Source organism: Dipteris shenzhenensis, chromosome 11 (assembly GCF_047967505.1).
Source record: "Dipteris shenzhenensis isolate YYH24624 ecotype China chromosome 11, Dip_SZ_1.0, whole genome shotgun sequence".
NCBI lineage: Eukaryota > Viridiplantae > Streptophyta > Polypodiopsida > Gleicheniales > Dipteridaceae > Dipteris > Dipteris shenzhenensis.
Window position 1 is genome coordinate 54,972,333 of NC_141606.1, and position 27,134 is coordinate 54,999,466.

A 27,134-nucleotide genomic window follows, 5' to 3' on the forward strand; every position below is an offset into this window, starting at 1 on the left:
TCTCGTGCCACTCTGGCGAAGTGGGATGTGTCCGGCGGGAAGTAGCATATTGCTATGAAAAGGTCACGGGTGTCTGTACGTTAGATCCGGATCCACATGAATCAGGAGTGTGCGTCCTTCCTCTCAATGGCGATGGCTCCAACGAGGGAAGACCTGTATAATACTGCGACCCCGCCTATTCCTCGGACTCCTCCTGTATCCTTTGTCTCATCCCTGACGGCTGACTCCCATGTGTAGCCACTGACTATCGGTAGTAAACGCTCTGGGCTCTGGTTTGTCTTTGTGTAAAAGACTATGTCTCGTCCTGTATAAGACTCCAAGAAGTTCCTTGGTTCTGACCATAAGGTACCATTACAGTTCCAAATGGTGCAGTCTAGGGTCTCGGAAACTTGAGTCTCATAGGCCCTGTCCCCCTAGGAGGTATGGGTGGGAGCCCGACGGGTGCCGGTCAGCAACCTACCATCTCGGACCACGGCCCATTTTCCCTCCTTGCGGGCAACATCCCGCTTCTGCAGAAGAACTTGTCGCTCCTCAATCTGTAGTGGTGTCAAATCCTCGTCCATGGACAGGGTGGGATGCTCTCGTAGAGAGGCTCGGTGTCGGAGTGTCGCTAGTCGAGCATGTGAATCTCTGAAGCGAATGACTAGGGGCTGCTCTCGGTTGGGATCTCTCCCAACACACCATGCTCCCTCTATGTCATGGTCGGGGACTCCCATGGTGGTGGTCACAAAGGTGATCGCCTCCTCCATGGGTGTCGTAGTGGTGCTGGTGCTATCTCGCGTGATCCCTCATACCCGGATGTTGAGGGCCTTCTAAGTCCTCTGCTGCTGCTCCTGTATGGCGGCTAAAACGGTTGCCTTTGCGGGCTCTCGTTTCGCCAAGTCCACCCATCTAGTCATCTTTGCTATAGCGGACTGTATCGTGGCTATCTGTGCCTCCATCTCTGTGACTGAGGTCCCTCCAGGCGTTGCTCTGAGGGTCCCAAGCTCCTCTCGAAGCTGTGTGATGTCGTGTCTAAGTCCCTGGATAAGGGTGCGCTGCTCCTGTATAATGTGGGCCTGTTCTTGGGTGTAATGTGTCAGCTCTACCTGACGGGCTTGGATGCTGCGTATCTCAACCAATAGGGAGTCCCAAGCATCTGGCGGGGGCCTAAGATGTCTTGGTCCAGGTGGGAACTGGATCTCCGGAGGGGTTGGAATGAAGGTGGGTTGCTGAGGTTGTACTGAGGGTGGGCGCATCATGATCTGGGTGGGGGAGTGATATGTAGGAGTAGCGAGGCCGGACGAGGTGATGAAGGGTGGCTGACTGAGAGGTGGACGTGATATGAGGGGAAAGTACTGTGGAGCTGTGGCTAGTGGGGCCAGTGGTGAGGCTACTGGAGAGGAGACCTGTGATGATGATGCAAGAGAGGGGGAGGAGAGAGGTGGCATAGATGATGAGACGGATGATGGTGGTGAAATAGTGGTGGTAACCATAGAGGTCGAGGATGTGGTGAGCGGCATGGGCTTTGGGTGGGCCCCTTTCTTTTGGGCTGCGGTGCTATCCACTTTCAAACTGCTCCGGTTGCTGTGTTTGTTGAAGTCCTTGAGATTGAGTTGCTTTTGTGTTTTTGCCTTGTCACTGTTCCCCTTCCCCATCTCCACGTATATGCAAATTTGGATCGAAGGGTCTCCCGCCTAGTCTCTTGTCCTCATCCCCCTGTTCCCTTCATTATGGGGGAAACAGCAGTGGGCGAAGAAGGGAGTGCAGGAGGTCGAAGTTGCTTCTCTTTTTTTTCTTAAAAAAAAAAGGTCGGAGCGGAGAGCGGTTAGCGGGGGGGGGGTTAGCGGGAGGGGTTAGCGGGGGGGGGGTAGCGAGGGGGTAGTAGAGGTGGGGGGGGGGGTAGCAGAGGTAGCGTAGGGGGTTAGCGGAGGTAGCGTAGGGGGTTAGCGAGGGGTAGCGGAGGGGGTAGATGACTTAGCGGGAGGGGGTAGCAGAGTTAGCGGGAGGGGGGGCAAAGGTAGCGAGAGGGGTAGCGGGGGGTAGTAGATGTAGCAGGAGGAGGTAGTGGGAGGGGTGAGCGAGGGGCTGAGCGGGGAGGTTGAGCGAGGGGCTGCGGGGGCTGAGTGGAGGGGTGAGAGGAGGGGTGCGAGGTGGTGAGCGTGGGGGCTGAGCGAGGGAGTAGGTAGAGAGGGGGCCCATAGAGCCGTCCGGCAAAGGGGGGGGCAGCGGGGCTGAGAGGTAAGGGAGCGGGGCTGAGAGGAGAGGGAGCGAGGCTGAGGAGAGGGCGGCAAGGCTGAGAGGAGTTACGGGAGGCAGAGGAGTGCGCTAGGGAGGGCCGTACGGTCGTATGGCGAGAGAGAGAGAGAGAGAGAGAGAGAGAGAGAGAGAGAGAGAGAGAGAGAGAGAGATGAAACGAAACAAAATACATGTATTAAGGACACCGCGAGAGAGAGAGAGAGAGAGAGAGAGAGAGAGAGAGAGAGAGAGAGATGAAATGAAACAAAATGCATGTATTAAGGACACCATAGACTCGTCTAGATCTATGGGACTGGAAAAAGACCAAGATACCAGATGGTCTGTTGAGAGAGAATTTGTAATGGGGTCGATAACCAATGTTAAGGTGAACACATAGTGCAAACTTCGCAACAAAGTTATCACTCAAGAAATATCTGAAACATGCTCCCAGCCACAACCTCCCCTCCCTTTTCTTCTCACTTTCCCCCTTTTTATCCCTTCTCTTCCTTTTTCCTCCTTTTTGAAAACTAATATACAGCATAATTATGACTTCTATACAATGGCAGCTTCCAGCCGTTTGCGGACCAGGTGTTACTCTTGTTGTATCTCCGCTTGTCTCCCTTATCCAAGATCAAATCATGCATCTGTCACAAGTAATGCTGCTGTCTCACCTTTCCAGTTATGAGCAATCCTAGTATGCTAATTCCCCTCAAATGAATTGGAACTTTATGAATTGGGTGACTTCGCGGTTAATTAACTTTTGAAACTCTCTGAACTGACCAGGCCAACATTCCTGCAGCATATTTGAGCGGAACTATGGAGTGGGAAGAACAGCAGCAGATTTTGAGTGAGCTTAGTTCCGAATTTTGTAAATATAAGCTGCTGTATGTAACTCCAGAAAAAATTGCAAGGTATGCACATGGTGCATTGAATAATGCAAGTTGTGACGGTTGCAGGAAAAATGATTGATCAATGGAATGCAGTATCTATCAATTTGATGACTTCTGACATGAATGTAGGAGTGACAATCTATCACGGCATCTAGAGAGTTTACATCGAAGAGGCTCACTTGCGAGAATTGTAATAGATGAAGCACACTGTGTAAGCCAATGGGGCCATGACTTTCGACCTGACTACCAGGTAGCTAATTCAACCATCTTAAGGGCACCAAAGTTATTGAGTATCTTGTACAAGTTGACAGAAGTCAAATAAACAAATAATTACAGATTAGAAGCAGCTTGCATTAGCTGCCTTGTTTCTGAACCAACTTTGTATTTCCCATTTGTAATGTGACCATCACCTTATTACCTGTCATGGGGTTATCTACTGGACAGGGCCTTGGTGTGTTGAAACAGAAATTTCCTCTTGTACCTTTAATGGCGCTTACAGCCACTGCAACTTTAAGTGTCAAAGAAGATGTAGTGCGTGCCCTTGGGTTGGTAAACTGTACTATATTTCGACAGACCTTTAACAGACCGAATTTAAGGTGATTTTCTGTACTTTTAAGGACACCCTCTTGTTAAAAAGGATACCAATTGTTTAAGCCATGCTTGGCTATTGGTACTTATTTTTTTCCTTTGCAGGTATGCTGTCATCCCCAAAACGAAAAACTGCTTGGATGAGATTGACAAGTTTATCAAAGAAAATTATCCCAATGAATCTGGAATTGTTTATTGTCTTTCTCGTATGGATTGTGAGAAAGTTTCAGACAGGCTGAAGGTAATGAGAATAATTTTCTGGCCTACAGCTTTTCTTTACTTCTGCAAATTTCACCTATCTACAACATATTCCTTACGGTGGTAGAGGAAATATTCATAGTTTCAGATTTATCTTTGTGACTCAGGAATATGGGCATAAAGCTGGATTCTATCATGGTAATATGGACCCAAATGAACGAGCTTATATTCAGCGTCAATGGAGCAAGGATGAAATAAACATCATCTGTGCTACAGTAGCATTTGGAATGGGTATGTTTATTTTCCTACGTTGTGTACAGGTCTCAAGATAATACATGTTCTCTTCATCTGGTGACACATTCTACTGTGGTATCCTTCTTGCACAGGTATAAACAAACCTGATGTTCGATTTGTTATTCATCATTCAGTCCCTAAATCCATTGAATCTTACCATCAGGTGAGCGTTCTCCTGTCATGGAAAAAGTCCCACAGGTGCACGCTAGAAATTGCTTGGTGTTGACTCCTTGTTCTCTCTTAAATCTATCAACAGGAGTCAGGGCGTGCTGGCAGAGATAATCTTCCCTCGTCATGTCTTTTGTACTACAGCTATGGAGATTTTGTAAGAGATCAGATTCGATTGCTCTCCATTGACAGCAGTAGAGACTGGTTTCGCTAGAAATATTATGACATTCAAAAAGAATGTTGCTGTCCATAAAAAAGAAGCTGACATGCCTCCTGTTCTGGCAGATCAGGATCAAACATATGTTGACTCAAGGGGCAGCAGAGTGCAGCCCTTCAAACAACGGGAATAATTGCACTTGGAACAAGCCATCTGCAAGTTCTAACACCCAGCTCACAACAAATATTGACAACCTTTTGCGCATGGTATAGCAATTCCACTTTTGCAAGTCTCTGGATACAGGAGCTGGGCTTCATAGTATTGAGCGATTGGGGAAGTTCTTTCCCCAAGCTTTGATTAGCTGTATCTAATCCATAACTTTCTTCTTATATAGGTTGGGTACTGTGAAAATGATGTGGATTGCCGGAGATCACTCCAGCTTGCTCATTTCGGTGAGAAATTTGATGCATCTAGCTGCAGAAGTACTTGCGACAATTGCTCTAAAGCAGTTGTTGCAGTTGAGAAAGATGTTTCTGAGATCGCGAAACAGCTGGTAGGAAGCTTAACCCTATTAAAAAACCTCTCTTTAAAACCTTCACACCCTCTACAACAGAATGCTCATTCTCTATTAAACATAGATTTACTGTATTACAATCTGGGGAAACTGCTTTTTATTCCTAGTGGCCACCATTTACTGGTAAGGTCAACAAACACATTTTTAGTGTTATATTTAATATAAAGTTTGGATGTATAATATTCTGCTATCGTTGCATCTCGTCCATCTTTATCTATCCAAATCCCACGCTGTTCTCCCTTGACACATTCTGTTTGGCTCGTTTTGCCTTCCTCTTTGCAGATCCTCTCTACTTTGTCTTGCCAGCCCCTCCTTTATGCACAGCCTCCTTCCTTTGCTGCTGATTGCAGCTCTCCGTTGTATACCTGGGCTATGAACAATTCCCTGCCCAGCTGCCCTCCTTGCAGCCCTTTGTCTGATGCTGGCAGCCCCTACATTGCTGCTGTGCAGCCTCTCCATTACTCTTGCCTTCCTTTTCCTTTTGTTTTCTATTGTGGCTATCGTCCTATAGCTCCTATATCGCTCTGTCTTCTTCACCTCCTTTCTTTGCCTTTTTGCCTGACCCCATTTCTTCCCTTTCCTTTTTTACACATCTTCTTGCAAGCCTTTCAGGGTTTCGCTAACCTACCTCTCTCTCTCTCTCTTTCTCTCTTGTGGGGGGGGATGAGGGTGGTTATCCAACTTGTTGTTCTCTTTTGTTTCAGCTTTTACTTTTCTATATTTCCCTTTTGCATGTCAGTTTTAATTGCATTCTAGCATTTAACCATTTTCTGAAAGCTCAGTCATTGAACTCCCCTAGCACCTGTTCTACCCCCCAACAAACTGAATTTGGATCATTCTTGTCGAAGGAGGAGTCAAAACTGGGACGAGTCTCGAAAATGTTCAAAAGTAAGCTTAGTTAGTTGGGTTAGCAGAGGCTAAAAGGGAGGGTGTGGGGCAGGATTGGATGTTGAAAACAGACCTATGTTTATCTATAGCATAGCATGGCTTACATAACATGCAGATAAACCAATGTCCTTGCAATCACCAACTGAGAACATGAGACATCTTAGTGCATAAGATATGCCAAGGTACAACACTCACTGTATCTGACTTGAACACATGTGCAAACACTAGAAGATAGAAAGCACGTGCAGATCTGGGAGAGAGATCACTCAGATGTACAGCCCGAAAGATCTCATGACATTGGTACAAAAGAAGATCTAAAAGGTACCAACACCTGCAGCACACTTTTTGAGGGAAGTGACCACCATGAGCCTCGTATGTTGCATCCTCTGTCAGGGATCTCCCCCAAACTGCTAGCTGCTCAAGGAAGATGTGTTGCTGACTATGTTCGTGGGCTTCACTGCGTTGGATGTTGAGTTGTGTGGTGTGAGGAATAATTTTTACCTCCAATTAGAAGGGTTTTTTTTGTCGTAGGGTTAGGTATGTATGTTAGAGGTAAATAATCTCATTACAAGATAACCTTTTGACATTTTAAAGCTTTCTTGTGCTCTCTACAAATTTTTTGTTCTACTCCACTCAGAGTCCTCGTCGTCTATCAGCTCAAGGTAATCTTGCTTTAGGAGAAGCTCACAAGCAAAACATCTTCCTTTCAAAGAAAAAGCTCAATGGGTGAAGATGGGAGTTGGCTCGATGCATGAGGGAGTATGGGTGGGGGTGGCTTCTGGTTGTTGATGCAACCATTTGTGCGCCAAGGAATTTTGAATGAAACTCAATAGAGAAGGGATTATCTTGGCCCATCTAGGATCTCACTCTTTGGAAGGCCTATGCTCACACATTCTATAATAGCCCTAACTAGCCTGCACATGATTCCACTTGACTATCTCCACACTCTTTTCCACTACATGGTTGAAGGAATTGAGAAAAAAACCATACAATGGAAGAGCCAAGGATGACAAGGCCTCAAGTAGAGCTCTTGACCTTGTCAAGGCAGCAAGAAGCTGCCATGTGTCAAAGCACAAAGCGAGCCACCATTGCCTAGCCACACAAGCCCTTGGAGCCCCCAACAAAACTTGGGAAGGATACTTTAAGGGGTTCAAAAATTCATGACTCATCAGGGCACACAAGCATATGGGACGAAGCCCCTTAACAATCCACGTGTAAATAGTGCATAAGGGCCTTTATGCCCTCCTCTTCACAAGTCCTTAAGGCCACATTTCAAGTGTCCACAAGGGGTTGGATCAAAATCCAATAGACCCATAGTTTGGAAACAGTGCATTGATCTTGGACAAGCTCTTTAATAAGGCTTTTTCCAAAGTCTTCCCATATCTTGGACCATTATACTAGGGAACTCTTGGACCATTATGGTAGGCCACTTGATGGCCAAGGTCTATGGATTGGCATTGCAGATACACGTTAGTGAGCAACCTGATTAGGCAAGTTTGAGGGGAGAGGGTCAAGCAGCCTTCCAACAAGATCACTCTTAGAGCTCTCATTGAGGAGGCTTGACATTGGATAAGAAAGTATACTATTGCTTTATCGAGTTTTGAAAGGCCTTCGATTCATTTCTACGGACTCATCTTATCTCGTGATTCTGAGTGCTAGACATTTTGGATGAGGTCAAGCTCAGTCACTTCTCTTCTACTTAAATGCTATCTCCACTCAATAAGTATGTATTCTTCCAAAAAACGTACGTACTTTTCCATTCTTCTCCTCTCTATTAATGTCATAATGCTGTTTTCTCTCATCCTTTCTAGGCCTCTCCTTCACGTGCTTTACGTTACATTAATGAATACATTTGTACATCTCTAAATAGTAGGCCTTCATGTGCAGGCTCCACTTGTTGAGGACTGCAAATTCCAATTTATAGCTGCAGAACACTCTTAGTGACTGCGGCAACCACACAATGGCAACAATATGTATGCCAGTTTAATGGTGCCACATGTATTTATATTTATGATGGACACCAACTGATATTGTTATGGCGGCGGATCATCTGAGTAGACAGGGCCCGTCGAGCTAGAGCAACTGCTTTAGACGGCACCAAATTTGGGCATATAACATTTACTTTATTAATAAAGATGTGTACCCACGTGTCTAGGTCCTAGGGGCACTAAGAAAGGGAAGGGTGTATTGAATGGTAGATGCATGGGTCATATGCTAGGGGTAGGTCTAAATGGTTAGATGTAACTTGAGTGATTTCAAGGGATCTCCCTTCATTGTGAATCGCATGTAACATTCTCTATCACATTGCATTCATTCGCCATCTCTCTCCCACCTTGCATATAGGTCAAAACAGGAAACACTCTCATGATTGCGCTCTTCCCCATTGGAGGGCCAATTGGCATTCAAATTCTGTATGCATTGCACACATTTGCATTCACACAAATCTGGTTCTTCACATTCACAAGGCTTCCTGTAACTTACAACCCATGGCTTTGATATCATATTGAAGTAAGATTGAGAGTGCACAAGAAGAGACACTATAAAGCACACACCAAATGGATTATTGTGTACTACTTTCATTATTGATGAAAGTAGTGCACACTTGTCTACAACTTGAGTTGGGTTGGGGCAACAAGACTGTTCTTTTTGTGCCACGTGGCATTTTCATGTGATGTAAGCGCATATTGCACATCATACACAATACACATACATTTGAGATTGCTCTTAACCCCTTCCATCAATATCAACATCATGAAGTTGGCCTTCCTTTAGATAATTCCTAGGGTTCAAAGAAGGATTGCCTGTTGTTGCTCACTCGAAGTATATTTTAGTTTTTGTTTGTATATCACTCAACATGAATGGCCTTTTTTTGGGTGGTTTTTCTTGGGCCGGGACGGCGGTATGGGAATGAAGAGGCATAGATAGTGCTGACATACACCAGATGCAATGTCATAGTGTCAGCCTTGATGATGCCAATGATCATATATGTATGCATGTGTTGCATTAGGGAACCAACGGTTATTGAACAAAATCAAGTATGCTCTTAAACCTGTCCCCTTTGCTGTTCATCTGACATAATTCCACCAGACAGTTCAGAATCATAAGGCTTGTAGGTAAACACAGTACTACTTATTCCTCTTTTGGGTTTCAAATCGGTCTTGCAAGGCAAGGATGTCATCAAACTCACAAAGGCTATCTATTTCAACAGGTCCAATTGATCAGGACAATGGGTCAGCGCTTTTCTCTATCTCATGTATTGGACGTATTTCGTGGCTCTTTGAGTCAGCAGGTTTGTGTTGCTAAGTCTAGCTGTGGATTCCATTTGCATTTCCATTTAGATTTTGTGGAAGGATCGGTTTCCTACTGGTGGAGACCTTTTTCATGTGGTCCAACGTGCAGGTTAAAAAGTACACACACGAAAGGTTGGAGCTTCATGGAGCAGGCAAAAACCTTGGCAAGGGAGATGTAGAGCGCATCCTGCACCGAATGGTTTTCGAGGGCATTTTGAGAGAGGATATTAGTAAAAGTGACATGTTTGGCTCCATATCTTCTGTCCTAAAGGTTGGAAATGAGGGATCTCTGTTTGTTGTCCATAATCAACTTAATGTCTTAATCTATACTTAGATGGAATCTCTGTTTTTGTAGAGAATGATGGCTTACAGGCTTTATTTTTACTTCTTGCCTTACTCTTTTAACTGTTGCAGATGATGATTGATTTAGGGCTCATCTGTTTATGTTCTGATCTTGCTATCATCTTTGAGCTCAGTTGGCAAGCTTGGAGTTTTATCTTCCATTTCTAATCTGTTGAACACAATGTGACAAGGTCCAGATTTATTGATTATTCAGGTAAATGATTCAAAATCGAAGGAGCTGTTTTCTGGATGCAAGCTCATCATGAGGTCTCTCTCTCTCTCTCTCTCTCTCTCTCTCTCTCTCTTTCTCCCCCCCCGCCCCCCCCCCCGGAGAAGAGGAACAACGCATAGAGAGCACGTCGGTGAGGATCCTGATTGCACCTGCGGAAACTTCAAGGCCAACACATCTAGCCTAGAGAAGCACCTATTTGTGTTGGTATGGAAGACCATTGTGAACAAAAAGCTTTAATGTAGACACGCCCCAGCCCCATGCCCATACCCACCTCGTAGGAAACTGGTGGGAAACTGAGTCCCACTAATTTTTAAGCTTAGGTTGTAGCATCAGTGAAGGCCTCCAGTCTCGTCACAAGTGTCTAAAAAGTCCAAAAATGGCGGTAAACCATCTGCAGGGTGCAATCTGACAAGGTAAAGAAATTTGTGGTTCAGTTAAGCCAAAGGTGCAGGGAAGAGCTGTTGGGCAAACAGAGAAGTGAATAAATGTCACTTAGCCATATAGCCCCTGCTAGCGTTAAGTGCTGGCAGAAGACATTAGAACTGGCATAAGCTTTTATCATTTGGAAAAACCTACTTGATGCTTTGCAGGCTTCAAAATTAAGGATGAGAGTGCTTGTGGAGATAGAAGGATGGTTAGACAAAGCTGCTGCTGCTCCATGGCTTCTTTGCTACCACAGTTCCTTGGTAGGCCAGTTATGCAAGAATACATTGAGAATAATAATATTAGCCTCACTACTTGAGGTTTTAACTGTTTGGTAGTTGCGGGATGAGAGCAGCCACTCTGTATCCCTGGTTGGCCACCTGTGAACAAGCCCAATCTACAAACACTTGCATCATGGAGTGGAGAGGGGGGCAGGTCAGTACAGCCCCAGCTCAAGACAAATGACTGCACTGACCACTTCTGCTATCTGTTAAAGCCTGCCTGCATCATATCCGAGTCTACACTTAGCCTAGGAACCCACCATTTTGGTTTGTGTGTGTGTGCACATGCACGCTGCCTTGCATCTGTGCACGTGTGCGATTCGAAAATGTGCATGTTTGAATATTGAAGTGGATGTAATTTTTCTGATGATGTGCGTGAATTCCACTACTATGTATGACAGTTTATTCTTTGAAGCTGCTTGTGAGTGAATTCATCCGCTTTTTTTGTGTGGATTGTAAGCCTAATATTGAACTTGAGATCTAAATATATCACTATGCCTCATATGATATGTAGAATACAATGTAATAGCTTGTTTCCCTGCACATCTGTGAAATATGTAAAGTGTACAGAATGCTTGAAGAAGATCCCGTATGAAATATAGGTTGATTATGATCATACGTTGATGCCTGCAATCAGGTTCCCAGCATCCAGGAAAACTGGAAACCCTGAAAGGCCAGAGTCCTCAAAGAAGGGTCTGCAAGTGGGAACAGTCAAAATCAATTCTGTAGAAGAAGGTTCAAGCCAGGCACAAGCTTGCGTGGATGCAGTAAGCTTTTTCCCATCAAAATTTTCCTTCTTTGCTAAGCATATGTGGTTTACTTCTGTCAATGATCTTTCTATATTGTAATCATAGCGAATTGGCATAATGCAGGCACTTTCTTCCAAAATCTACACGGCATTACAGAAACTTCGGCTAGATTTGGTCAATGAGGCAGGCGGAAATCTCATGCCTTACCATATTATGGGGTAATTAAGACTTGTTCTAGCATTTATGAAACTACCATGGCATTTTCATACTCTTTCTTGTACATTGGATTGTTAAAATTTTTATTCATATGGTTGTCATGTTGATGTTCCAGTTGCTCTAGTTTAAACTTTATAATTCATGATGATAAGGCCAGTACATGTGTTTCTTAATAATTATCATCACTGAGGGTTTGGGGTTAATGTGTTAATATTGTTTGCAGAAATGCAGAACTTCAGCACATAAGTAAGAAGCTACCAAAAACTATTGAGGAGCTGCTGGAAGTGAATGGCATAGGAAAGTAAGTAATTGCTTAGCTATGATAAAGGCATCTGCTTTGGTGACTACGTTAGGGTGTATATTGCACATTTCACAGTTAATGGGGCTGTTTTGGACACAGGGTAAAAAGCAACAAGTATGGTGTACGCATTCTTGAAGTAGTTGCCAAGACGATTGAAGCCCATCAAAGCCTAGGTTACAATCCTAGCAATGAAAATATTGCACCAATTTCGAAGCGCAGAAGAGAGAATGAAGACCAAAGAGCAAGAGGACAAGCAGCTGATTACAAAGAAATTCATGTGAATACAATCACAAACATGGGGGAAGTCGAAGAAGAGGATTTTGTACAAGATGGGAAAAAGGGTAAAGTGAAAAAGGTTAAAAAAAAAACTGAGAGTACTTATGCATTTTTGGCTGATCAAGCTGCATCAACCAAGCCCTTTTGTGTATCAAATATTGAGAATGTACCTGAATTGAACAAGGTTGAGATAACAGGTGGAATTCCACCTGCAAAGGATTTGAATGTGAACACTTCTGGTTCAGTGCCAAAACAGAAGGTTGGCAGAGTTCTACCTTCTCTACTCTCGAACAAGAGAGTTGGAGATGCTGATTCCAAAAGCTTTGCTGAATTTGCATTCAAGAAAATACATAGATTGTAAGTTCCTAAAGAAGCAGCAGCTTGCTTCTTGTAGAATATCTCTATCAATAGGACCAAGGAGTCCTTTGTATACTTGAGTGACCTTCACATGAAGAAATTATCCAGCAATGGCATCTTCGAAATCTTGGTGACTTTCTTGAAAGTCTCAACTACTTGTACGCATGTTGGTTTAAGTAGTCATGATGTTAGATTGAATATCGATTGAGCTTGGCAACAATGGCTGTGATATGCAATCTAGCTAAATTTTTGAACACAGAGAGAGAAGCAAAATATAAGGCTTTTTCATGCAAGCCATTAGTGCAGGAAGAAGACAACGTATTTCCACAATTGAGGGATCTTCACAACAAAGGGATAGACAAACACTTCTATTTATGAGTCAATAGATGTGCATGCCTGAGATTATTTTGTGTAAAATTAAGCTAAATAGATATTAAAGCTTAAGTTCATTCACATCTTTAAGCATCATGGAAGTCCGAAATCTCAGCTGGAGAGTTGCGATTGTAGATCTCTGGCCATCCCTTTCCTCTTTGGAGGTTTTGTGCAGGAATAATGTAGTGCATGTTACGTCGTGCTTTGTTTGATACAATCAGAGCACTATTTACTTCTGTGTTCGTTGAGCTTCTTTTAACTAACAGTAACCTGCCATCAATTTGGGCCTTGTTTAAGGTGTGCTCAGGCAAACCCTTTCCAGACTAGCATTGCTTCCCGTCATTAAACACGATGCTTCTAAAAGCTCTTACGATTCTGTAGTGTCTCAGTTATGAAATGAAAATTTGAATTTAGCAGCCCGATACTAAATGAATTTTCTGAGAAACAAACCCTGCAACCTTGTACCTGTTTTCTAAGTAGCTTTATATTACGTATGTGCTACTGGGAGTTTCAACTGTATAATCCTTTCAAGGTCAAGGTCAATATAAGTCAGTTTTGTACTCAACTATGTTCGCATTTATTGACACATAAATGTTTCTTACAGCCCTCAAAGGTTTGCACTCTTGGGAAGGCTCCTCAACCCTAAAAATGCCACTTTCAATACAGTAGTATGACAGTATAGCAGATGACTGCCTTGGTACTTATTGCCTCTTGTGTTTTCTTGCATCGATTACCTTCTGTTTCGTGCACTTATTTGCCAGTGATAAACCTCTCAAAGGTTATGGGCCCATGATAGGCTTGCTGAGCAGCTTTTCGTATGGGGCCGTGATGCTCAAAGCCTGGTAAGCCTTCAAGGGCTAATGAATACTTGAGAGCATCAAGCTCTCTTACATGCTTGTGGTTGGAGCTTGGGCTGTCCTCAATGGATCGCTTGAATACCCTGCTATAATGGCCTTCACGAATGACATCAACAGGTGACACGGCCAGCCAAACCGGCCATGAAGGCCTGAACCAGCAGCAAGTACAGAATCGTAGATTGCAGCAAATGCTTGCCATGCAGGCAGGGCAGCACAGGTGTAGCCTGTAGGCCCCAACCAGGGGGCGGTCAGCAGCTCAATGGGTTGGCCAAAGTTCGCCAGACCAGGAGACTGACCTGAAGTCAGACAGTCAGGCAGAGGGTATCACAGCCCCATAAAAGGAGGGTCAGGTCTAAGGTCTTAAGTCCTTGTCCCCCAAATAAAAGAAACCTTGGTAGAACTTCATTGTTTGTGCTACCAGTTCGTTGTAGAACACGTGCTAGAGGTTACCCTAGGCATCATGTAGGGATGCATCCCTATCTTCTCTTCATTCACTTATTTGTCCCAAGTGCTAAGTATTCACAGTTTGAGAGAAGCTCAAATGCTCATTTTCATGGACAAATGTGAAAAACCTTTTTGTTGCTAGAATATTTTTATCTATTTGTCAGAACCCTTTACTTTGGCTCCTTCTATGAACCATTTGACCATAGGAGCCATGGAGTTGTCCCAATTCAAATCGTATGTTATGACCCCAAGGTCATAGCATGAGTTGGCATTAATGAAGGTGTAGGTCCAAGCGTTGGACCCTTTAAGGAAAGGAATCAAGAGAAAACGATGGATGCCCGTGCGACATGGAGGGCATCACAATAATAGAAAATGTTATTGTTGTTGCAAATAAGCAACCATTTGCCTCATATAGTTGAGCTGAGCCATGATATGAGTCATAGATGGATCAGGTAAAGGGTGGTTGAGGGGGTGGGGGGGGGGGGGGGGGGTGATTCATCACATGTTTCACTCTTGTGGTTGAGGAGGGGGTGATTTTGCACATGTTGCACACTCTCTATAGGCACCTATGGGGGATCGCAAGACGAAGCCATATAGATGGAAGAAACAAGGTGAAAGAAAAGTTGAAAAGCTAAGAGTGGAAAGAGAATATTTGTGGTGAGGTTTAGAGGAGGAAGAATGAAGCATAACAAGCAGTGCTAGCTTGTGAGCAAGGAAGGTTGATGAAGAAGGCACAACAAGGTGGAGACAAGCAAGGCACTAACAAATGGATGAGTAGTACCAAACTTGGGAAGGCCAATAATCCAGGAGCAATAAAGGGCTAACTAATTTTATGCTATTGTAGGTCCAAAAGTAGCATGCAACACTGCCCATGCAACCTATAAATAGACTCCTAAAAGTACTCGTAGTAGATTGTACATGCCTTAATAGATTGCAAGCATGCCACCTAAACGTTCATGCATTGGTTGTCCTTGCATGGCCACAAGTAGGGATTGCTTTGGTCTAAAAGTTTAAGAATTAGTCCCACACTGGAGTAAAGTAATATAGTATGAAGGATCACCCTTTGAGCTTGAGGTTAACCAAGCATCGTGCCACACCCATGAACCCCTATGTACTATTGCATGTACTATAGCAAACTTACATCCTTGGAGGATGTAGTTTGTTTTGCAAAGACCTACTACAATACCATCACATCACATGGCGCATGGCAACAAACACACACCTAGTGATTTGTTAAAGGGTGGTTTTGAAGGCCTTGGCAAAAAAGGGTAGTGGAGCAATGAGACCTCACACCAATACTACTCCTATTGGGAATGTTTCTTCAAAGCAGCAACAAAAGGATTCAAGAAACGCTGTAAAGGACAAGAAGCAACTCCTCTGCTTTAAGTGTCACAAGGTGGATCATGTTGCCAAGGACTATACCTTTATGGTTCCCAAGAAAAATAATAAGTTTAAAGTAGTCCATGTGGTGGGAGTTTCTATGTGAGGTATGTCTATTGAAGTTTCCAGCATTGATTTGTTTATTTCTAGCATGATTTGTGATAGTTGTACTTTATTTTCCTCAATGATTGGACCACATGATCTTATACTCGTGTGGGTCCATCAAGGGACATCAAGTGATTGTGGAAGGACTCATAATTTTGTTAACATGTCTCTAGTGAAGAAGTTGAACCCACCTATGGTGGGCAATAACTGCTCGTATGTGGTGAAATTTGCACAGGGGGACTTTGAGGCTTGTGACATAGTGTACCTCCGTGTCCTTTGCGAATCCAACAACAATAAGAAGAAAATCTTTCTTTTCATTTTCTTGAAGAGGAACATTACAAATCTATTTCTTGACAAAGAGCGGTTCTTGCGATGGAACCCTCATGTGGATTATGTGGGCCACACTTTTACTTTTTGCATGCACAGTTAGTGTGTTACTTTGGAGGCTAAGCTTACTAGCCTCATTGTTAGATTTTGTAATCCATAATATATTAATAAAGATGAAGCTTTTATCTTATGATGCCTTGATGTCTTTGTTCTTTTGTAACTCAACTTGATGATAAATGAGCCTCATTATAGCTCATGTTTGTTTTATTGAGTCATAATTTACAACTATCTATTGTTGATTGCACGATAGTTATAAGCCAAAAAAGAGCTTATTTTCGTGCATAAATGAAGCAATTTATTCCAAAATTTTAGTTTTTAATATTAATAATAATATGAAAAATTTGGACAACGTATGTCTCTTATGCATGAAGCTAATTTCGTGGATTTGGAATGTTGTTTCTTGGATTCTAGATGCAAATAAAAGATTGTAGATTTAATCCAGGGTTTGCTCCCCATTTCTAGAGCTTGCAAACCACTTCCTCATAAGGAAAATTTAGGTTCTTGGGCACATTTGTTGGACCTTCAGTGGATTCTGAAAGCCATAGTTGCTCCAAGGAATGTTAGTTGAATTTCCATTTGAGTTACCTTATGGTATCCCACCTCAGTGGAGTGTGATCCATAAGATTGAGCTTCTCCCTAGAGCTCATCAACCAATTTTTAAACAGTCGTGTAGGCTAAGCCTCAAAGAAGGGGATGAAATTATAGGTAGTTGTTTGAATATGTTCATATGGGACATAATTGACCAATTAGATCTCCTTGGGTGCACCTGTTATTCTAGTGCGTAAAATAAATAGTACCATGGATAGTGTGAGGATTTTAAAGTTCTAATAAGATGACGTCGAAAATAAGTATCTTTTACCGAGGATGGATGACCTTGTAGATTGTTTACATCGTCATCCTAGCTTGATCAATGTATAGAGTAACAAAAATTCTGTATGAGGAGAAAGATGTTCCTAAGATGGCATTTTGCACATGGTATGGGCATTGTGAGTGTTGTTATCATCGTATTCTTGATGACATGGTGGCGTGTAGTCGTAGTTTGTCTAATCATATAGGTCATAGGAAGATATTCTTGACTATCGTTCTAAGAGAATTTCTATATGCAAAAATGAATGACTGTGAGTTCTTCAAAAGGGAATTGTTGTACCTTGGCCACATCATCTTTGTTGATGGTATGTGTATTGATCCTGAAAACTTCACGTAGTAGTTGAGTGGTTGATTTTACACACTGTCAGTTTGAAATGGATGCTAGTGGCTATGTTATAGGTGTAGCCTTATTTCAAGATGTTAAACCTGTTGCGTTTGTGTTAGCTAGAAGCTAACAAGAACATAGTTTAAATATACTATGATGCATGAAAAGGAGTGTTTTCTTGTAGTTCATGCATTAAAGAAGTGGAGACATTATTTATATGCTTTTGAGTTTGTGGTATCAGTAGTAGCAGATAACACATTACTTAAGTACTTCTGTACTAGGACTTGGATATTGAAATTTGTTATAAAAGGGGTGCCACTAATGTTCTTGTGAACTTCATGAGTTTCACTGAGATCCAAATCAGTCTCTTTCTATCCTTTAAAAGGCCTAAATGAGCATGATTGTTATTGCAACCGTATATGGCAATAGGTCTAGATTCGGCATGCCTAGATGAACCTAGTGTTCCAAATCTAAGGGAGAAAGAAATCCAAGATCACTATTCCATTTAAAGTATAAAGTTTGCATACAAGACATCCAGGACACAAGGAATAAATTCCTCTTCTAGTTTCATGACATCCCTTGTGCTAGACATCCTAGCATCCAATGAACATTGGCTTTGGTCAAGAGTTTATTAGCCAAAAATGTGGATTGATGTCGAATGATACATTCAAGAGCATCAGCAATGCCATGTCAATAAAACAGAATGCTTGAGACAAGCTGGCTTGTTGCACCCATTGGAAATCCCAGATCATTTCCATGGATTTTATTGTTGGTTAGCCACACGAATTAAAAATGGGCATGATGCCATATGGGTGGTCATGGATAGGCTGACCAAGATGACCAAGTTTATTCCAACCAAGACAACAATTTCTACTCCATAACTAGCATAGGGGTTTTGGAGAAATTGTTTAATATCTATGGGATTCCTCGTCAGATTGTCGGTGATGATGATCCTAAGTTCATTAGTCATTTCTGAATGAAGTGTTTAGGAAGTTAGACACTAAACTTAGCATAAGTTAATTTGAACATCTGGATTTAGATGGATATATCGAGCGAGTTAATCGAATTCTTGAGATATGCTTCATGCACATGTTTCAATCTAATTTTAGGAAGAATATCTTTCTGTGGCTAAGTTTGCATATGGTTGTGCAAAGCATACAACCACTAAGTTGAGTCCATTTGTGTTCTTGTATTGGTTTCAACCTAAAGATCAGTGGACTGTTGGGTCCACAAAACATAAAGGTATGAGCAATTATTAATTTTTGCAATTGCAACAACATATCTCATAATTTGCATAGGAACCCTTTGCAAAACTCAGGATAGAGGATGCAAATCAGAAGTGCTCACCTCGAATTTTTGCAAAGGTCTAGTTTTTCAACGTCCCACCTAGGTAAAAGGTAGGTTTGTCACAATTGAGGTTTGTTTTCTATGGCTTATAAACATTCAAGTCGTTTTCTAAAGTGTCTCGCCCAAAATGAATGTGAACTATTCATTGTGATCAATTTAGGGAGATGGAACTTGATATGTTGTTATGGGGGAGCTTTGAGTTCATTCGTAATAAGGGGCCTTTCTTCGTTCATACGTGTCAGCTCGTCAAGTTTGTAGCGCACATCATGGGAGATATCTCACAATCCTCTTGCCACTTAGTTTACTTATAAGGGGCATAACACCTCAAATTTACCAAAAACAAATTGGCAAAAGCCACATAGCCTTTATTGGTAGGGGGAAAGACCCCAAAGTCAACGAGTCTCACAGTTATGTAAATACACCTTACAAAAGGTGGTATCTATTATAAAGAGATATGTTACAAAGTTGGTGTCCATAAATACTAAGGATGGAAAAGCAACACATTTCTCCACATGTGCTCCAAATAGAACATATATTCCACAAGCCTCATGGCTATAGAAGATGCATTACAAAGGGCGGTCTGAATGGAAAAGTGGTACATTTCTCCATGAGCAATTATAAATAAAAATTTGCCAAAAGCCAAGTTAAAAGCAGTATAAGAACTATGTGTCTTCCATAAGAGACCTTGTCCTTGATTCTTATGGTTGTCTTCTCAAGATTTTTGCACAAGGACTAATTTCATTCTTTCTCATCATGCTCTCAAATTTTATTCATTTCATTAAGTAATCAAATTTGATTAATTCCTTATACAAGAAAAATATTTAATCTTGGCATTTAAGATCATTAATAATATTTTAGCTCACACTTAGTTGTCTTTGCTCATGTAGTACATCCTTTCTCTCTGGGACATCCTCTTTTGAGGGCTACAACCAACAAAACAAGTGTACTAAGCTTATTAGTTGGCATGAAATATATGAGGGAGATTCTACCTCGTACAAGGAAAAGTGTATTATGCTAAAGTTGCTATGAATCCATGACACTGTATATTGTATGACATTAGGCTGCTTGTGGTCTACCTCTTGTGAATCCATATATATATATATATGGACCTTGTATAATCTCTAGTACAGTAAAAGTAAAATACCAAGGTAACCATGTGTCATTCTCGTGATTTAACCAAGGGTAGAAAATATCATAAGCCTTGTAAGGCATAACTTTTACCTATTGACATTTGCCTCCTAATGAGAGTCTCTCAAAGTTATAACAACTTAATCTTTGTCTTTATGTGCTTCAATGTATTGTGCTTGTTCATTTTTTTGATTAAAGGGACAAGACCTTGTCATTGATGCATTTAATCTACACATTATATTTTGATGTGAGTCCCTCAAAGGTGCATCTGCTTTGTCTTCGGATTTGTTAGGAATAGTATAAATTGCACACATCTAGAAAGAATTAAGGGTAAACCCTAACCCTAACCCTAACCCTAACCCTAGTAACCTTAATCCTAATCCTAACCCTAAGGGTGAAGTTGTATATATTCATGATGATGTTCATTATACTCTAGAGTATAGTTACTATGTGTGTGAAGTCCTCTCGTCTCACTCTCCCATCTTTTCCAACATGGTAGTAGAGCCCGTGGTCTCTTGCATTTGTAATACGTTAGTTGTAGTGTTGCCCATCTTTTAGCTTGAAAGGAGAAATACAACTTTACATTTCATAACACCTTGATCTAGGCTCTCTAGTGCAACTTATCTAGGTTTAAAGCATTCAATTTCGTGTATTTATAGTTTTTTGTCATTTTGATAGCTTTGGTCCTTGTGAGAGATCACATATGGGGTTCACCTGTGATCATCTTGTTGTAGTTTATAGTGGTTTGGATGCACTTATGGCATCAGTGGCATTGACTTTGTCAATAAGTACCATGCACAATCTATTAGCCACCTCAACCTCTTCTCCAACACTATTGCTGCACCCAACTATGCGTATTGCCTTTGGTAATTGTAGCCTTGCAGCCCTCGTATTTGCCCCATAGTGTGCCCTCCTTAGAGAATTTCATCCAGTCTACATTGTCATCTTGCCTTTACAAACCTACATAGTCCCTAGCAACACCTACAATCTTTTGCCTTGCAATCCCCTTGAAGCTACCTTGCGACTGTTTTGGTCCCTATTCTCATCACATGTTCTTCTAGCCCCTGTTCCTAGTCTATATCTCCACATTGCACTCTTTTGCCTACTACAACCACTAAAAACGATTCTCATGTTGTGTCTCAGGCCCTCCTAGTGCTCCTCTAGTCCCAACATCTAGCCACCTCCAATACTACAGAATCCCTTTGGCCACTGCCTTTATAGGCCACATAGTGCACCTTCTCCACCTTATAGCTACACACATTGTAACACCTATCAAGATCCTTCTATCCGTAGCCTAGCCACTATCTACATTACAATTCCCGCGTGAGTGATCTCTGTAGTTCTCATTGATTGACCCTCTCATGTAGTTTTCATTAAGATCTTCACCCTAGCCCTCACATCAATTAACCTAACACTTGCATCATCCATTCTTTGCCTCAACTACTGCCTTTTTGGCTCCTAGTTTCACTTTCAATCTTGTGACACATGGCACATTGCCATTTTGGAATCTTGTAGCATAGTCTAATCATTTCCCAATAAGCATATGCAAGAACAACAAGACTAACATCCTATGTAGTATTCCAATCAAGGTAGCATTCCAATCAAGACAACTAAGATTGCCATTCTATCATCTTACATGATATATGCAACATCAATAAGACGCAATATCCTATGTAGTCTTCCAATAAGAACAACTAACACCTTAGGATCAATGTGGCACATAGGCACCCAATACCTCGTTAGTAGCACTTTGCATAGTCAGCATCTGCACAATTGCCATATCATCATTGAACAAATAAAAGTCATCATTAGCACATGCACAACACGTGTGTTGCAGATTGACATGCTCATTGATGCCATATACGCTTTATTTTTTAAAGCAATCAAAAATCAAAAAATTAATGGCCTTATTTCTATACATGATGACTAAGCTCTACCTATATGTCAATCCAGAGATAAAACTCTATAAAAGCCAATTGCTCTACCCCATTCCAACAAGTAACTTTCCATGTGAGTGGATTCGTTGGTTTTTTTAAATACTTTGTCATCCCAATTAGGATTTGATAAATGAAGAATGAATCCTTAGAAACCCTTGTTTGTTTTTTGATTGAGCACTTTGCCTTTATGGAGAGAAAATCAACTCTTTCTAATTGGGCACAAGCCGACATGGGCATCCTAGTCACGATAAGGTCACGATGACATTTTGGTTGAATTGATCATACAAACATACATACATACATGCATGCATATGTATGTACGAATGATCGAATGAAGGAGTGGAGGCATCATGTGTAGGAGACAATTCCCTGGCTTCTCAGGTATTCCTTCTGTTCTTTTCCAAGTTCTTCTGGTCTCTCTTGATCCATAGCCATGGCATTGTGGTTTATATTTGACCTTTTCCATTTCGTTCTCCTTCTATATACATTTTCCTCACTTCTCTTTTCCCTTACCTTACTCCCGATTCCTTCACCCCTTCGAGGTTTCCTTCTCATAGTCTACTCCTTCTCCCGCCTCATACCTCTAGCTTTCCTTATATCCCATCTCTCCCTTTCCTTCCACTCATGCTTGGTTGAGAAAACTATGCATAACGATGAAAGATAGCCAAGTACAAGCGTTTTTTCCTTGTCTTTCATGGGATCGGTAGCCTAGTCCTGCCATCATGGTTCGGTGCCCTCTTCTCTTCCTCCACTGTTGCTTTCCCTTTCACTTGCTATTCCAAGTCTCTATTTACGATCTAGAAAGTCTCTAATACGTTTGTTATCCATTTTGGGCTGTTCTAAATCTCGAATTTGATGGAAACATTGCCTTGACTATCTCTAACAATCTAAATGAGCAGGTGGTTGTTGCAAAAAAATAGTTTTAATAGTCTAGTTCTTCGTCCTCCTGCTAGCAATGTTAGATAATGGCTTATGTGATATCTCATTTGGGATCCCAGCTAATTTTAGCAATCGTATTGCATATTCCGTCAGGAGCAGTGTTATTGGATGTTGTCGCTACTATTTATTCTCTCGCTTTAATTGGATACAGTTCATGGCTGTTTATGTTTACTGTTTTTCCTAATTGCTTGTGGTCATTTCGAGCAGCAAATCCCACATTAAAGTGCTCAAGGTGATTGTATAGAAATGCTATGCATCCATTCCATAGCAATGTCTTCTCTCTCCCAATGTTGTGGTCATTTGCAAAGATGAGGATTGTGAAAGTTACTAATGATGGTATGGATTATAACGCAACATCATTGGATGGTCCCTATTATGAGGAAGGAAAAGATTTGAAATGGAGCAAGCAATTTTTGAAGATTAAAAAGGGACATGTGGTTTTCAATGATAAAGATAAGGTTACAATTTCAAAGGACTTAAATAATATGCCAACTACTATGGCCAAGTCTAAGAGCATAGGCAAAAATATTTTTCTCACATTGAGGCCTGGTTGTTTTCACTAGTTCCAGCTTCTCACAGCTCATCTTTGAGCTCTAAACAGTTAGTGTCAGTAAGTACCGGTTCAATTCCTAGTTTCCATTTCATTTTTACCTGCTATCTACTATTTATATGTCTCCTTTCTCATTCATGTAAATTTCAATGCAATTTCTGGGTATAAACTGTGTGTGACTACTTTGCAGGTTCATGAATTCTAGACTTTTGCTCACTCTTATATAAGTGCATGTCTTGATGAGAATGACTTTTTCATGTAAGGTTCTTGCTTGTCCCATAGGGATTGTAGGGCTTTATCGTAATACTCTAGTCGTTTTTGAATAAGAAAAGCTCTTTTACGAAGTTTCCTTGGTTGTGCTTCCTCTTTCTACTGCCAAGAATCAGACACATGTTCATTCTAGTAGTCTACTTGATGTATATGCAGATCACAAGCTCAGTTGTAGTCTCAACTGACATCCCTACCTCCCTCTTCCTTCCTCCTCCCCCACCTTTGTTCAATTAATCTTTTTCCAGTTTGTATATAGTCTTAGATCTCATGGTTGATTGTTGGTGCTATTCTTGACTGTGATAACAAGCAGTTGAGGACTATGACACCTGCAGTCCCAAGCTAGAAGATGTGTCTATTTCTAACATATACTTCTCTTGGATGGATGCAGGTATCAGCTCTCGACACTAGGATACACCTCAATTGAATTTCCAAAGAGATCTATGATTATCATATTAAGATCAAGTTAACTAGCTTCATAGAATTGCAGTTGTGATTTTCAATATATATCGAAGCAGGAATTGTAATATTTTGCAATTCTTATCATAAAAATGACTTTGGCTAGTTTTCATAAAATTCCAGCTTCAATTTTTTGGGTACACATGAACGAGAATGATATTTGCTGTCTTTTTCATCCATAAAACTCCACTTGCAGTGCTCTTTTTATACCAGGATAGATCCGCTACCTGTTCCCAGGAGTGTTTTCTTCCCCACACACACGCCCGCGTGCACACACACACACACACATTACCATTATATAAAATGTTCCTATTGTACACACCTGTACTCCCCTAGCGATACGACCACACACACACACACACATAATCACACATTACTCTTTGTCCACTTGACTGATTCTCATGTTTGGTGTACATAAGCTTTTCAGCCTCATTTTAAGTATTTATGTAATCTAGAAGCCCTTGATGGCCTTTTTAGTATAAGTAATCCCCTTTCTCTCATGGGTTATTCCCTAACACGCACACACAGAATCTTGATTCTACCCATAATTTGTACTTGCATGAATTTGTTGACCTTAATGGCACCCTTTAATTTACCTTGTAAATCTGTGTAGGATTTGTCTTTCATTGGTTTGATGCAAATTTGTATGAACCTTTTTTTTGCCATAATTTAGGCTCTTTAAGCCCCCCAGTCTTTAAATTGGAGCCCTAACCAATCCCTAGTAAAAAATTTCCCTACGTATTTTTATTACTATTTATCCCCTAGTTAATTTGCCCCTCTAACCCCCCTTGGAATTTTTTCTTTTTTATTAACCAAATCCCCTCGTTTTACTTTTAGTGTTTTTTGACTTTTAACTAAAAAAGTTTCTACCCCCTTTTGAAAAAAAATTCTAGGCCCTCCCCTCTTACTATATTTTTACAATTGAAATTGGTATTAAATTTATTGGTAAAGTTGTTTATTTTTTGTATATTTGATTCGTTCTTAATGGCTTACTTTTTTAGGATCTTTAATTTTTGAAGTCCCTCTCTTTATAGTCTATATAACCATTTTTTGACGATTTGGTTTAAAGGTAATTATTATGTTTTAATGTATGAGTTTTCTTCAAACATCTCCCCTTTTACGTTTTAATTAATCAAGGGAAATTATTCTAAACCTAATTTTTTAATGAAAATTGTATTTGGTTGTTATATAACCCCCTAAACCCTATACATTCACACCTACGTTATGGTCTTGCTTTTGTTAGGTCTTTTTCATTTTTGAAGTAATTCCCCCTTCTTTTTCCCTAATTGTTGTTGTATAGCATTTTTAGTCTCGTATACTTCCTTATGTTATTTTAACCCCCTTTTTTAATATAACTAAGTTTTTTAAAGATGGTATTGTTTTTCTCTCACCTAAACCTTTTCTCCCCTCTAAAACAACTAGAGTGCTTGGCCAGCTGGGATCTTGATGAATACTTCTCTCTTTTGCTATCTTGTTGAGGTTCACATGAGTCACGTTGTCAGAAATGATGCAGAAGATTGATGTTCAATTGCATGCAACCTTTTTTAGAGATGTTGTTCATGTCGACAGTAAAACGTAGTTTTTCTTTTTTTCAGAGAAAGACAAATTCCTATTCTTTGCATTGTAAGCAAATCTATTGTCATTCCACTTCGAACGAACGACGAGGAGATGTATTTCAGAAATGTATAAATAATAAATCAAAACGAAATTGAGCCAGAAGCATGCAACTGTGACAGGAAAAATCCAAACCCAAAGCTGCATTGCATGTACGACAAAAGTTCCAGCACCATTTGCAACTTCATTGGATCCCTTTTTTCGAAGGCACAAATGTTTATTTTTTGGGTCAAATTATGTTCCTACGCTTTAGGAAATAGTACTTCCGCGCTCTGCTCGGATGGCCCTCGAGCGTGTTGTAACCTAATGGACCTACTGTGTTGTGGCTCCTTATGTAGTACTGCTCTAAAGTTCGTGCTTTGTCTACGGTGTCTGTTGTTTCCAAAACTTTGATTTCAAAATTTTCTTCGAAGGGCTTGTAACGTTGCAAGTCCTCTTTCATTTTTGCCGGTGGTTTTTTATTGTGATGTTTGATCCTCCGCATCAGGTCCGTCGTGCTCCCTATGTACTTTCTGTTGTTGGGCTTGCACGTGATGCAGTAGACGACGAGGCTCGCACGATTCCCTTGCGCGGGCGCTTCAGTGGAGGCTCCTCCTTCATCTCGAGGCTCGCATCTTTCAATGTCGTACCTGCGTAAACATTGACAATTACGTTAGTCATCGAGGTTTTCGGTCTTTTTTTTTCCGTTTGACGTCCATAATAGAATGCATTTATTTACTTGCCCTGGTTTTTCTCTGTTGCCATGAAAGGATCGTTTCCAATACCGAAGCGCTCCTCGTATAAGTCCCTGTCGAAAATATACGTAAGCTTCTCCATTGTCGTCACCGGGTGCGTCGCGTCGTGCGTCCCTCCAAATTGTTCCATGAATTGTTCGAGTATAGCCGTTGCTTGATCGCGCGTCGTGTCCCTCAGCAACTCCAAGGATACGTTGTACCCGTAATGCAGCAGCTCGCACGCATACGCTGTGATCCCTTTCGTCTTCGTGTTTAGTAGCTTCTGCCCCTCCAGACTTTCCATCATCCTATCGGTCTCATCGAACTCAATGTCAAGCTCGACAAGGATCTCTTTGAGGAGTCCTACAGGAGAAGTGCAATCCAGGATGAGTTTGTTGTTCTTGCAACTCGTTAATTCTGTTTCTCAAATGTTGCGGTTTTTTTTAATTTTCGGAAGCATTACGCACCATTTGCGAATCTCAAGCCTCCCGGCTCTCTTTTAGCTGGCAAACGCCTATTGCAGTTGTCAATGAAGTCGCGTAGTTCCGCATATGTGTTGAAGCCGTTGATGTAAGCTCCCGGACGTTCTCCTGCATTGTTTGCTAGCCGGAATTGCTTTGTGGTTAGGAAGAACCTCCTCTTTGCTGGTGGAGGTTTTGTTGCCTTCGCGTTGCCTTTGTATATAGCGCAAATAGCTGCTTGCAGACACGACTTATTACACCGTCTTTTCGAATGAGCCGTCTTTTTAAATCTTCAAGAAAAAAAGATTCTTTCATGCTGGTGGAATTTACCTTGTCTGCGTCCATGTCTTATGCTGCAATGTCCCGAGCTTTATGATTCTCTGCACCTGTTCTCGACAACAGACAAGATATTAAAACCATTTTCCTTGCACGCATGTTTGACGCAACATATTCATGACTTGCCTCTGCCTTTTTCAATCTGTAGTAGTGAATACCTTTATGCGCGTGGTTGTGTTGTCGGCTGTGAGAACTCTCGTGGAAT

At 41.5% G+C, this 27,134-nt stretch overlaps 1 protein-coding gene and 1 long non-coding RNA gene across 2 annotated transcripts in view; both read left to right on the forward strand.

Annotated features, from left to right (window-relative positions):
• Positions 1-12,697, forward strand: part of LOC147897196 (ATP-dependent DNA helicase Q-like 4A) — a 40,960-nt gene extending 28,263 nt beyond the window's left edge. The window contains exons 10-26 of the mRNA XM_087381429.1: positions 2,784-2,870; positions 3,001-3,128; positions 3,237-3,357; positions 3,552-3,703; positions 3,801-3,936; positions 4,061-4,184; positions 4,280-4,350; positions 4,444-4,512; positions 4,641-4,778; positions 4,907-5,065; positions 9,183-9,263; positions 9,374-9,535; positions 9,821-9,873; positions 11,180-11,309; positions 11,415-11,509; positions 11,731-11,808; positions 11,908-12,697. Coding sequence (XP_087237555.1) covers positions 2,784-2,870; positions 3,001-3,128; positions 3,237-3,357; positions 3,552-3,703; positions 3,801-3,936; positions 4,061-4,184; positions 4,280-4,350; positions 4,444-4,512; positions 4,641-4,778; positions 4,907-5,065; positions 9,183-9,263; positions 9,374-9,535; positions 9,821-9,873; positions 11,180-11,309; positions 11,415-11,509; positions 11,731-11,808; positions 11,908-12,445 — 2,322 coding nt within the window. The 3' untranslated portion in view covers positions 12,446-12,697. The remainder of the gene's footprint in view (positions 1-2,783; positions 2,871-3,000; positions 3,129-3,236; positions 3,358-3,551; positions 3,704-3,800; positions 3,937-4,060; positions 4,185-4,279; positions 4,351-4,443; positions 4,513-4,640; positions 4,779-4,906; positions 5,066-9,182; positions 9,264-9,373; positions 9,536-9,820; positions 9,874-11,179; positions 11,310-11,414; positions 11,510-11,730; positions 11,809-11,907) is intronic.
• Positions 12,698-22,320: 9,623 nt separating this feature from the next.
• On the forward strand, positions 22,321-23,902 carry LOC147897197 (uncharacterized). Its single transcript, XR_015541809.1, has 4 exons — positions 22,321-22,761; positions 23,036-23,139; positions 23,270-23,337; positions 23,738-23,902. It is a non-coding gene; the product is annotated as an uncharacterized LOC147897197 (long non-coding RNA).
• Positions 23,903-27,134: the final 3,232 nt, after the last annotated feature.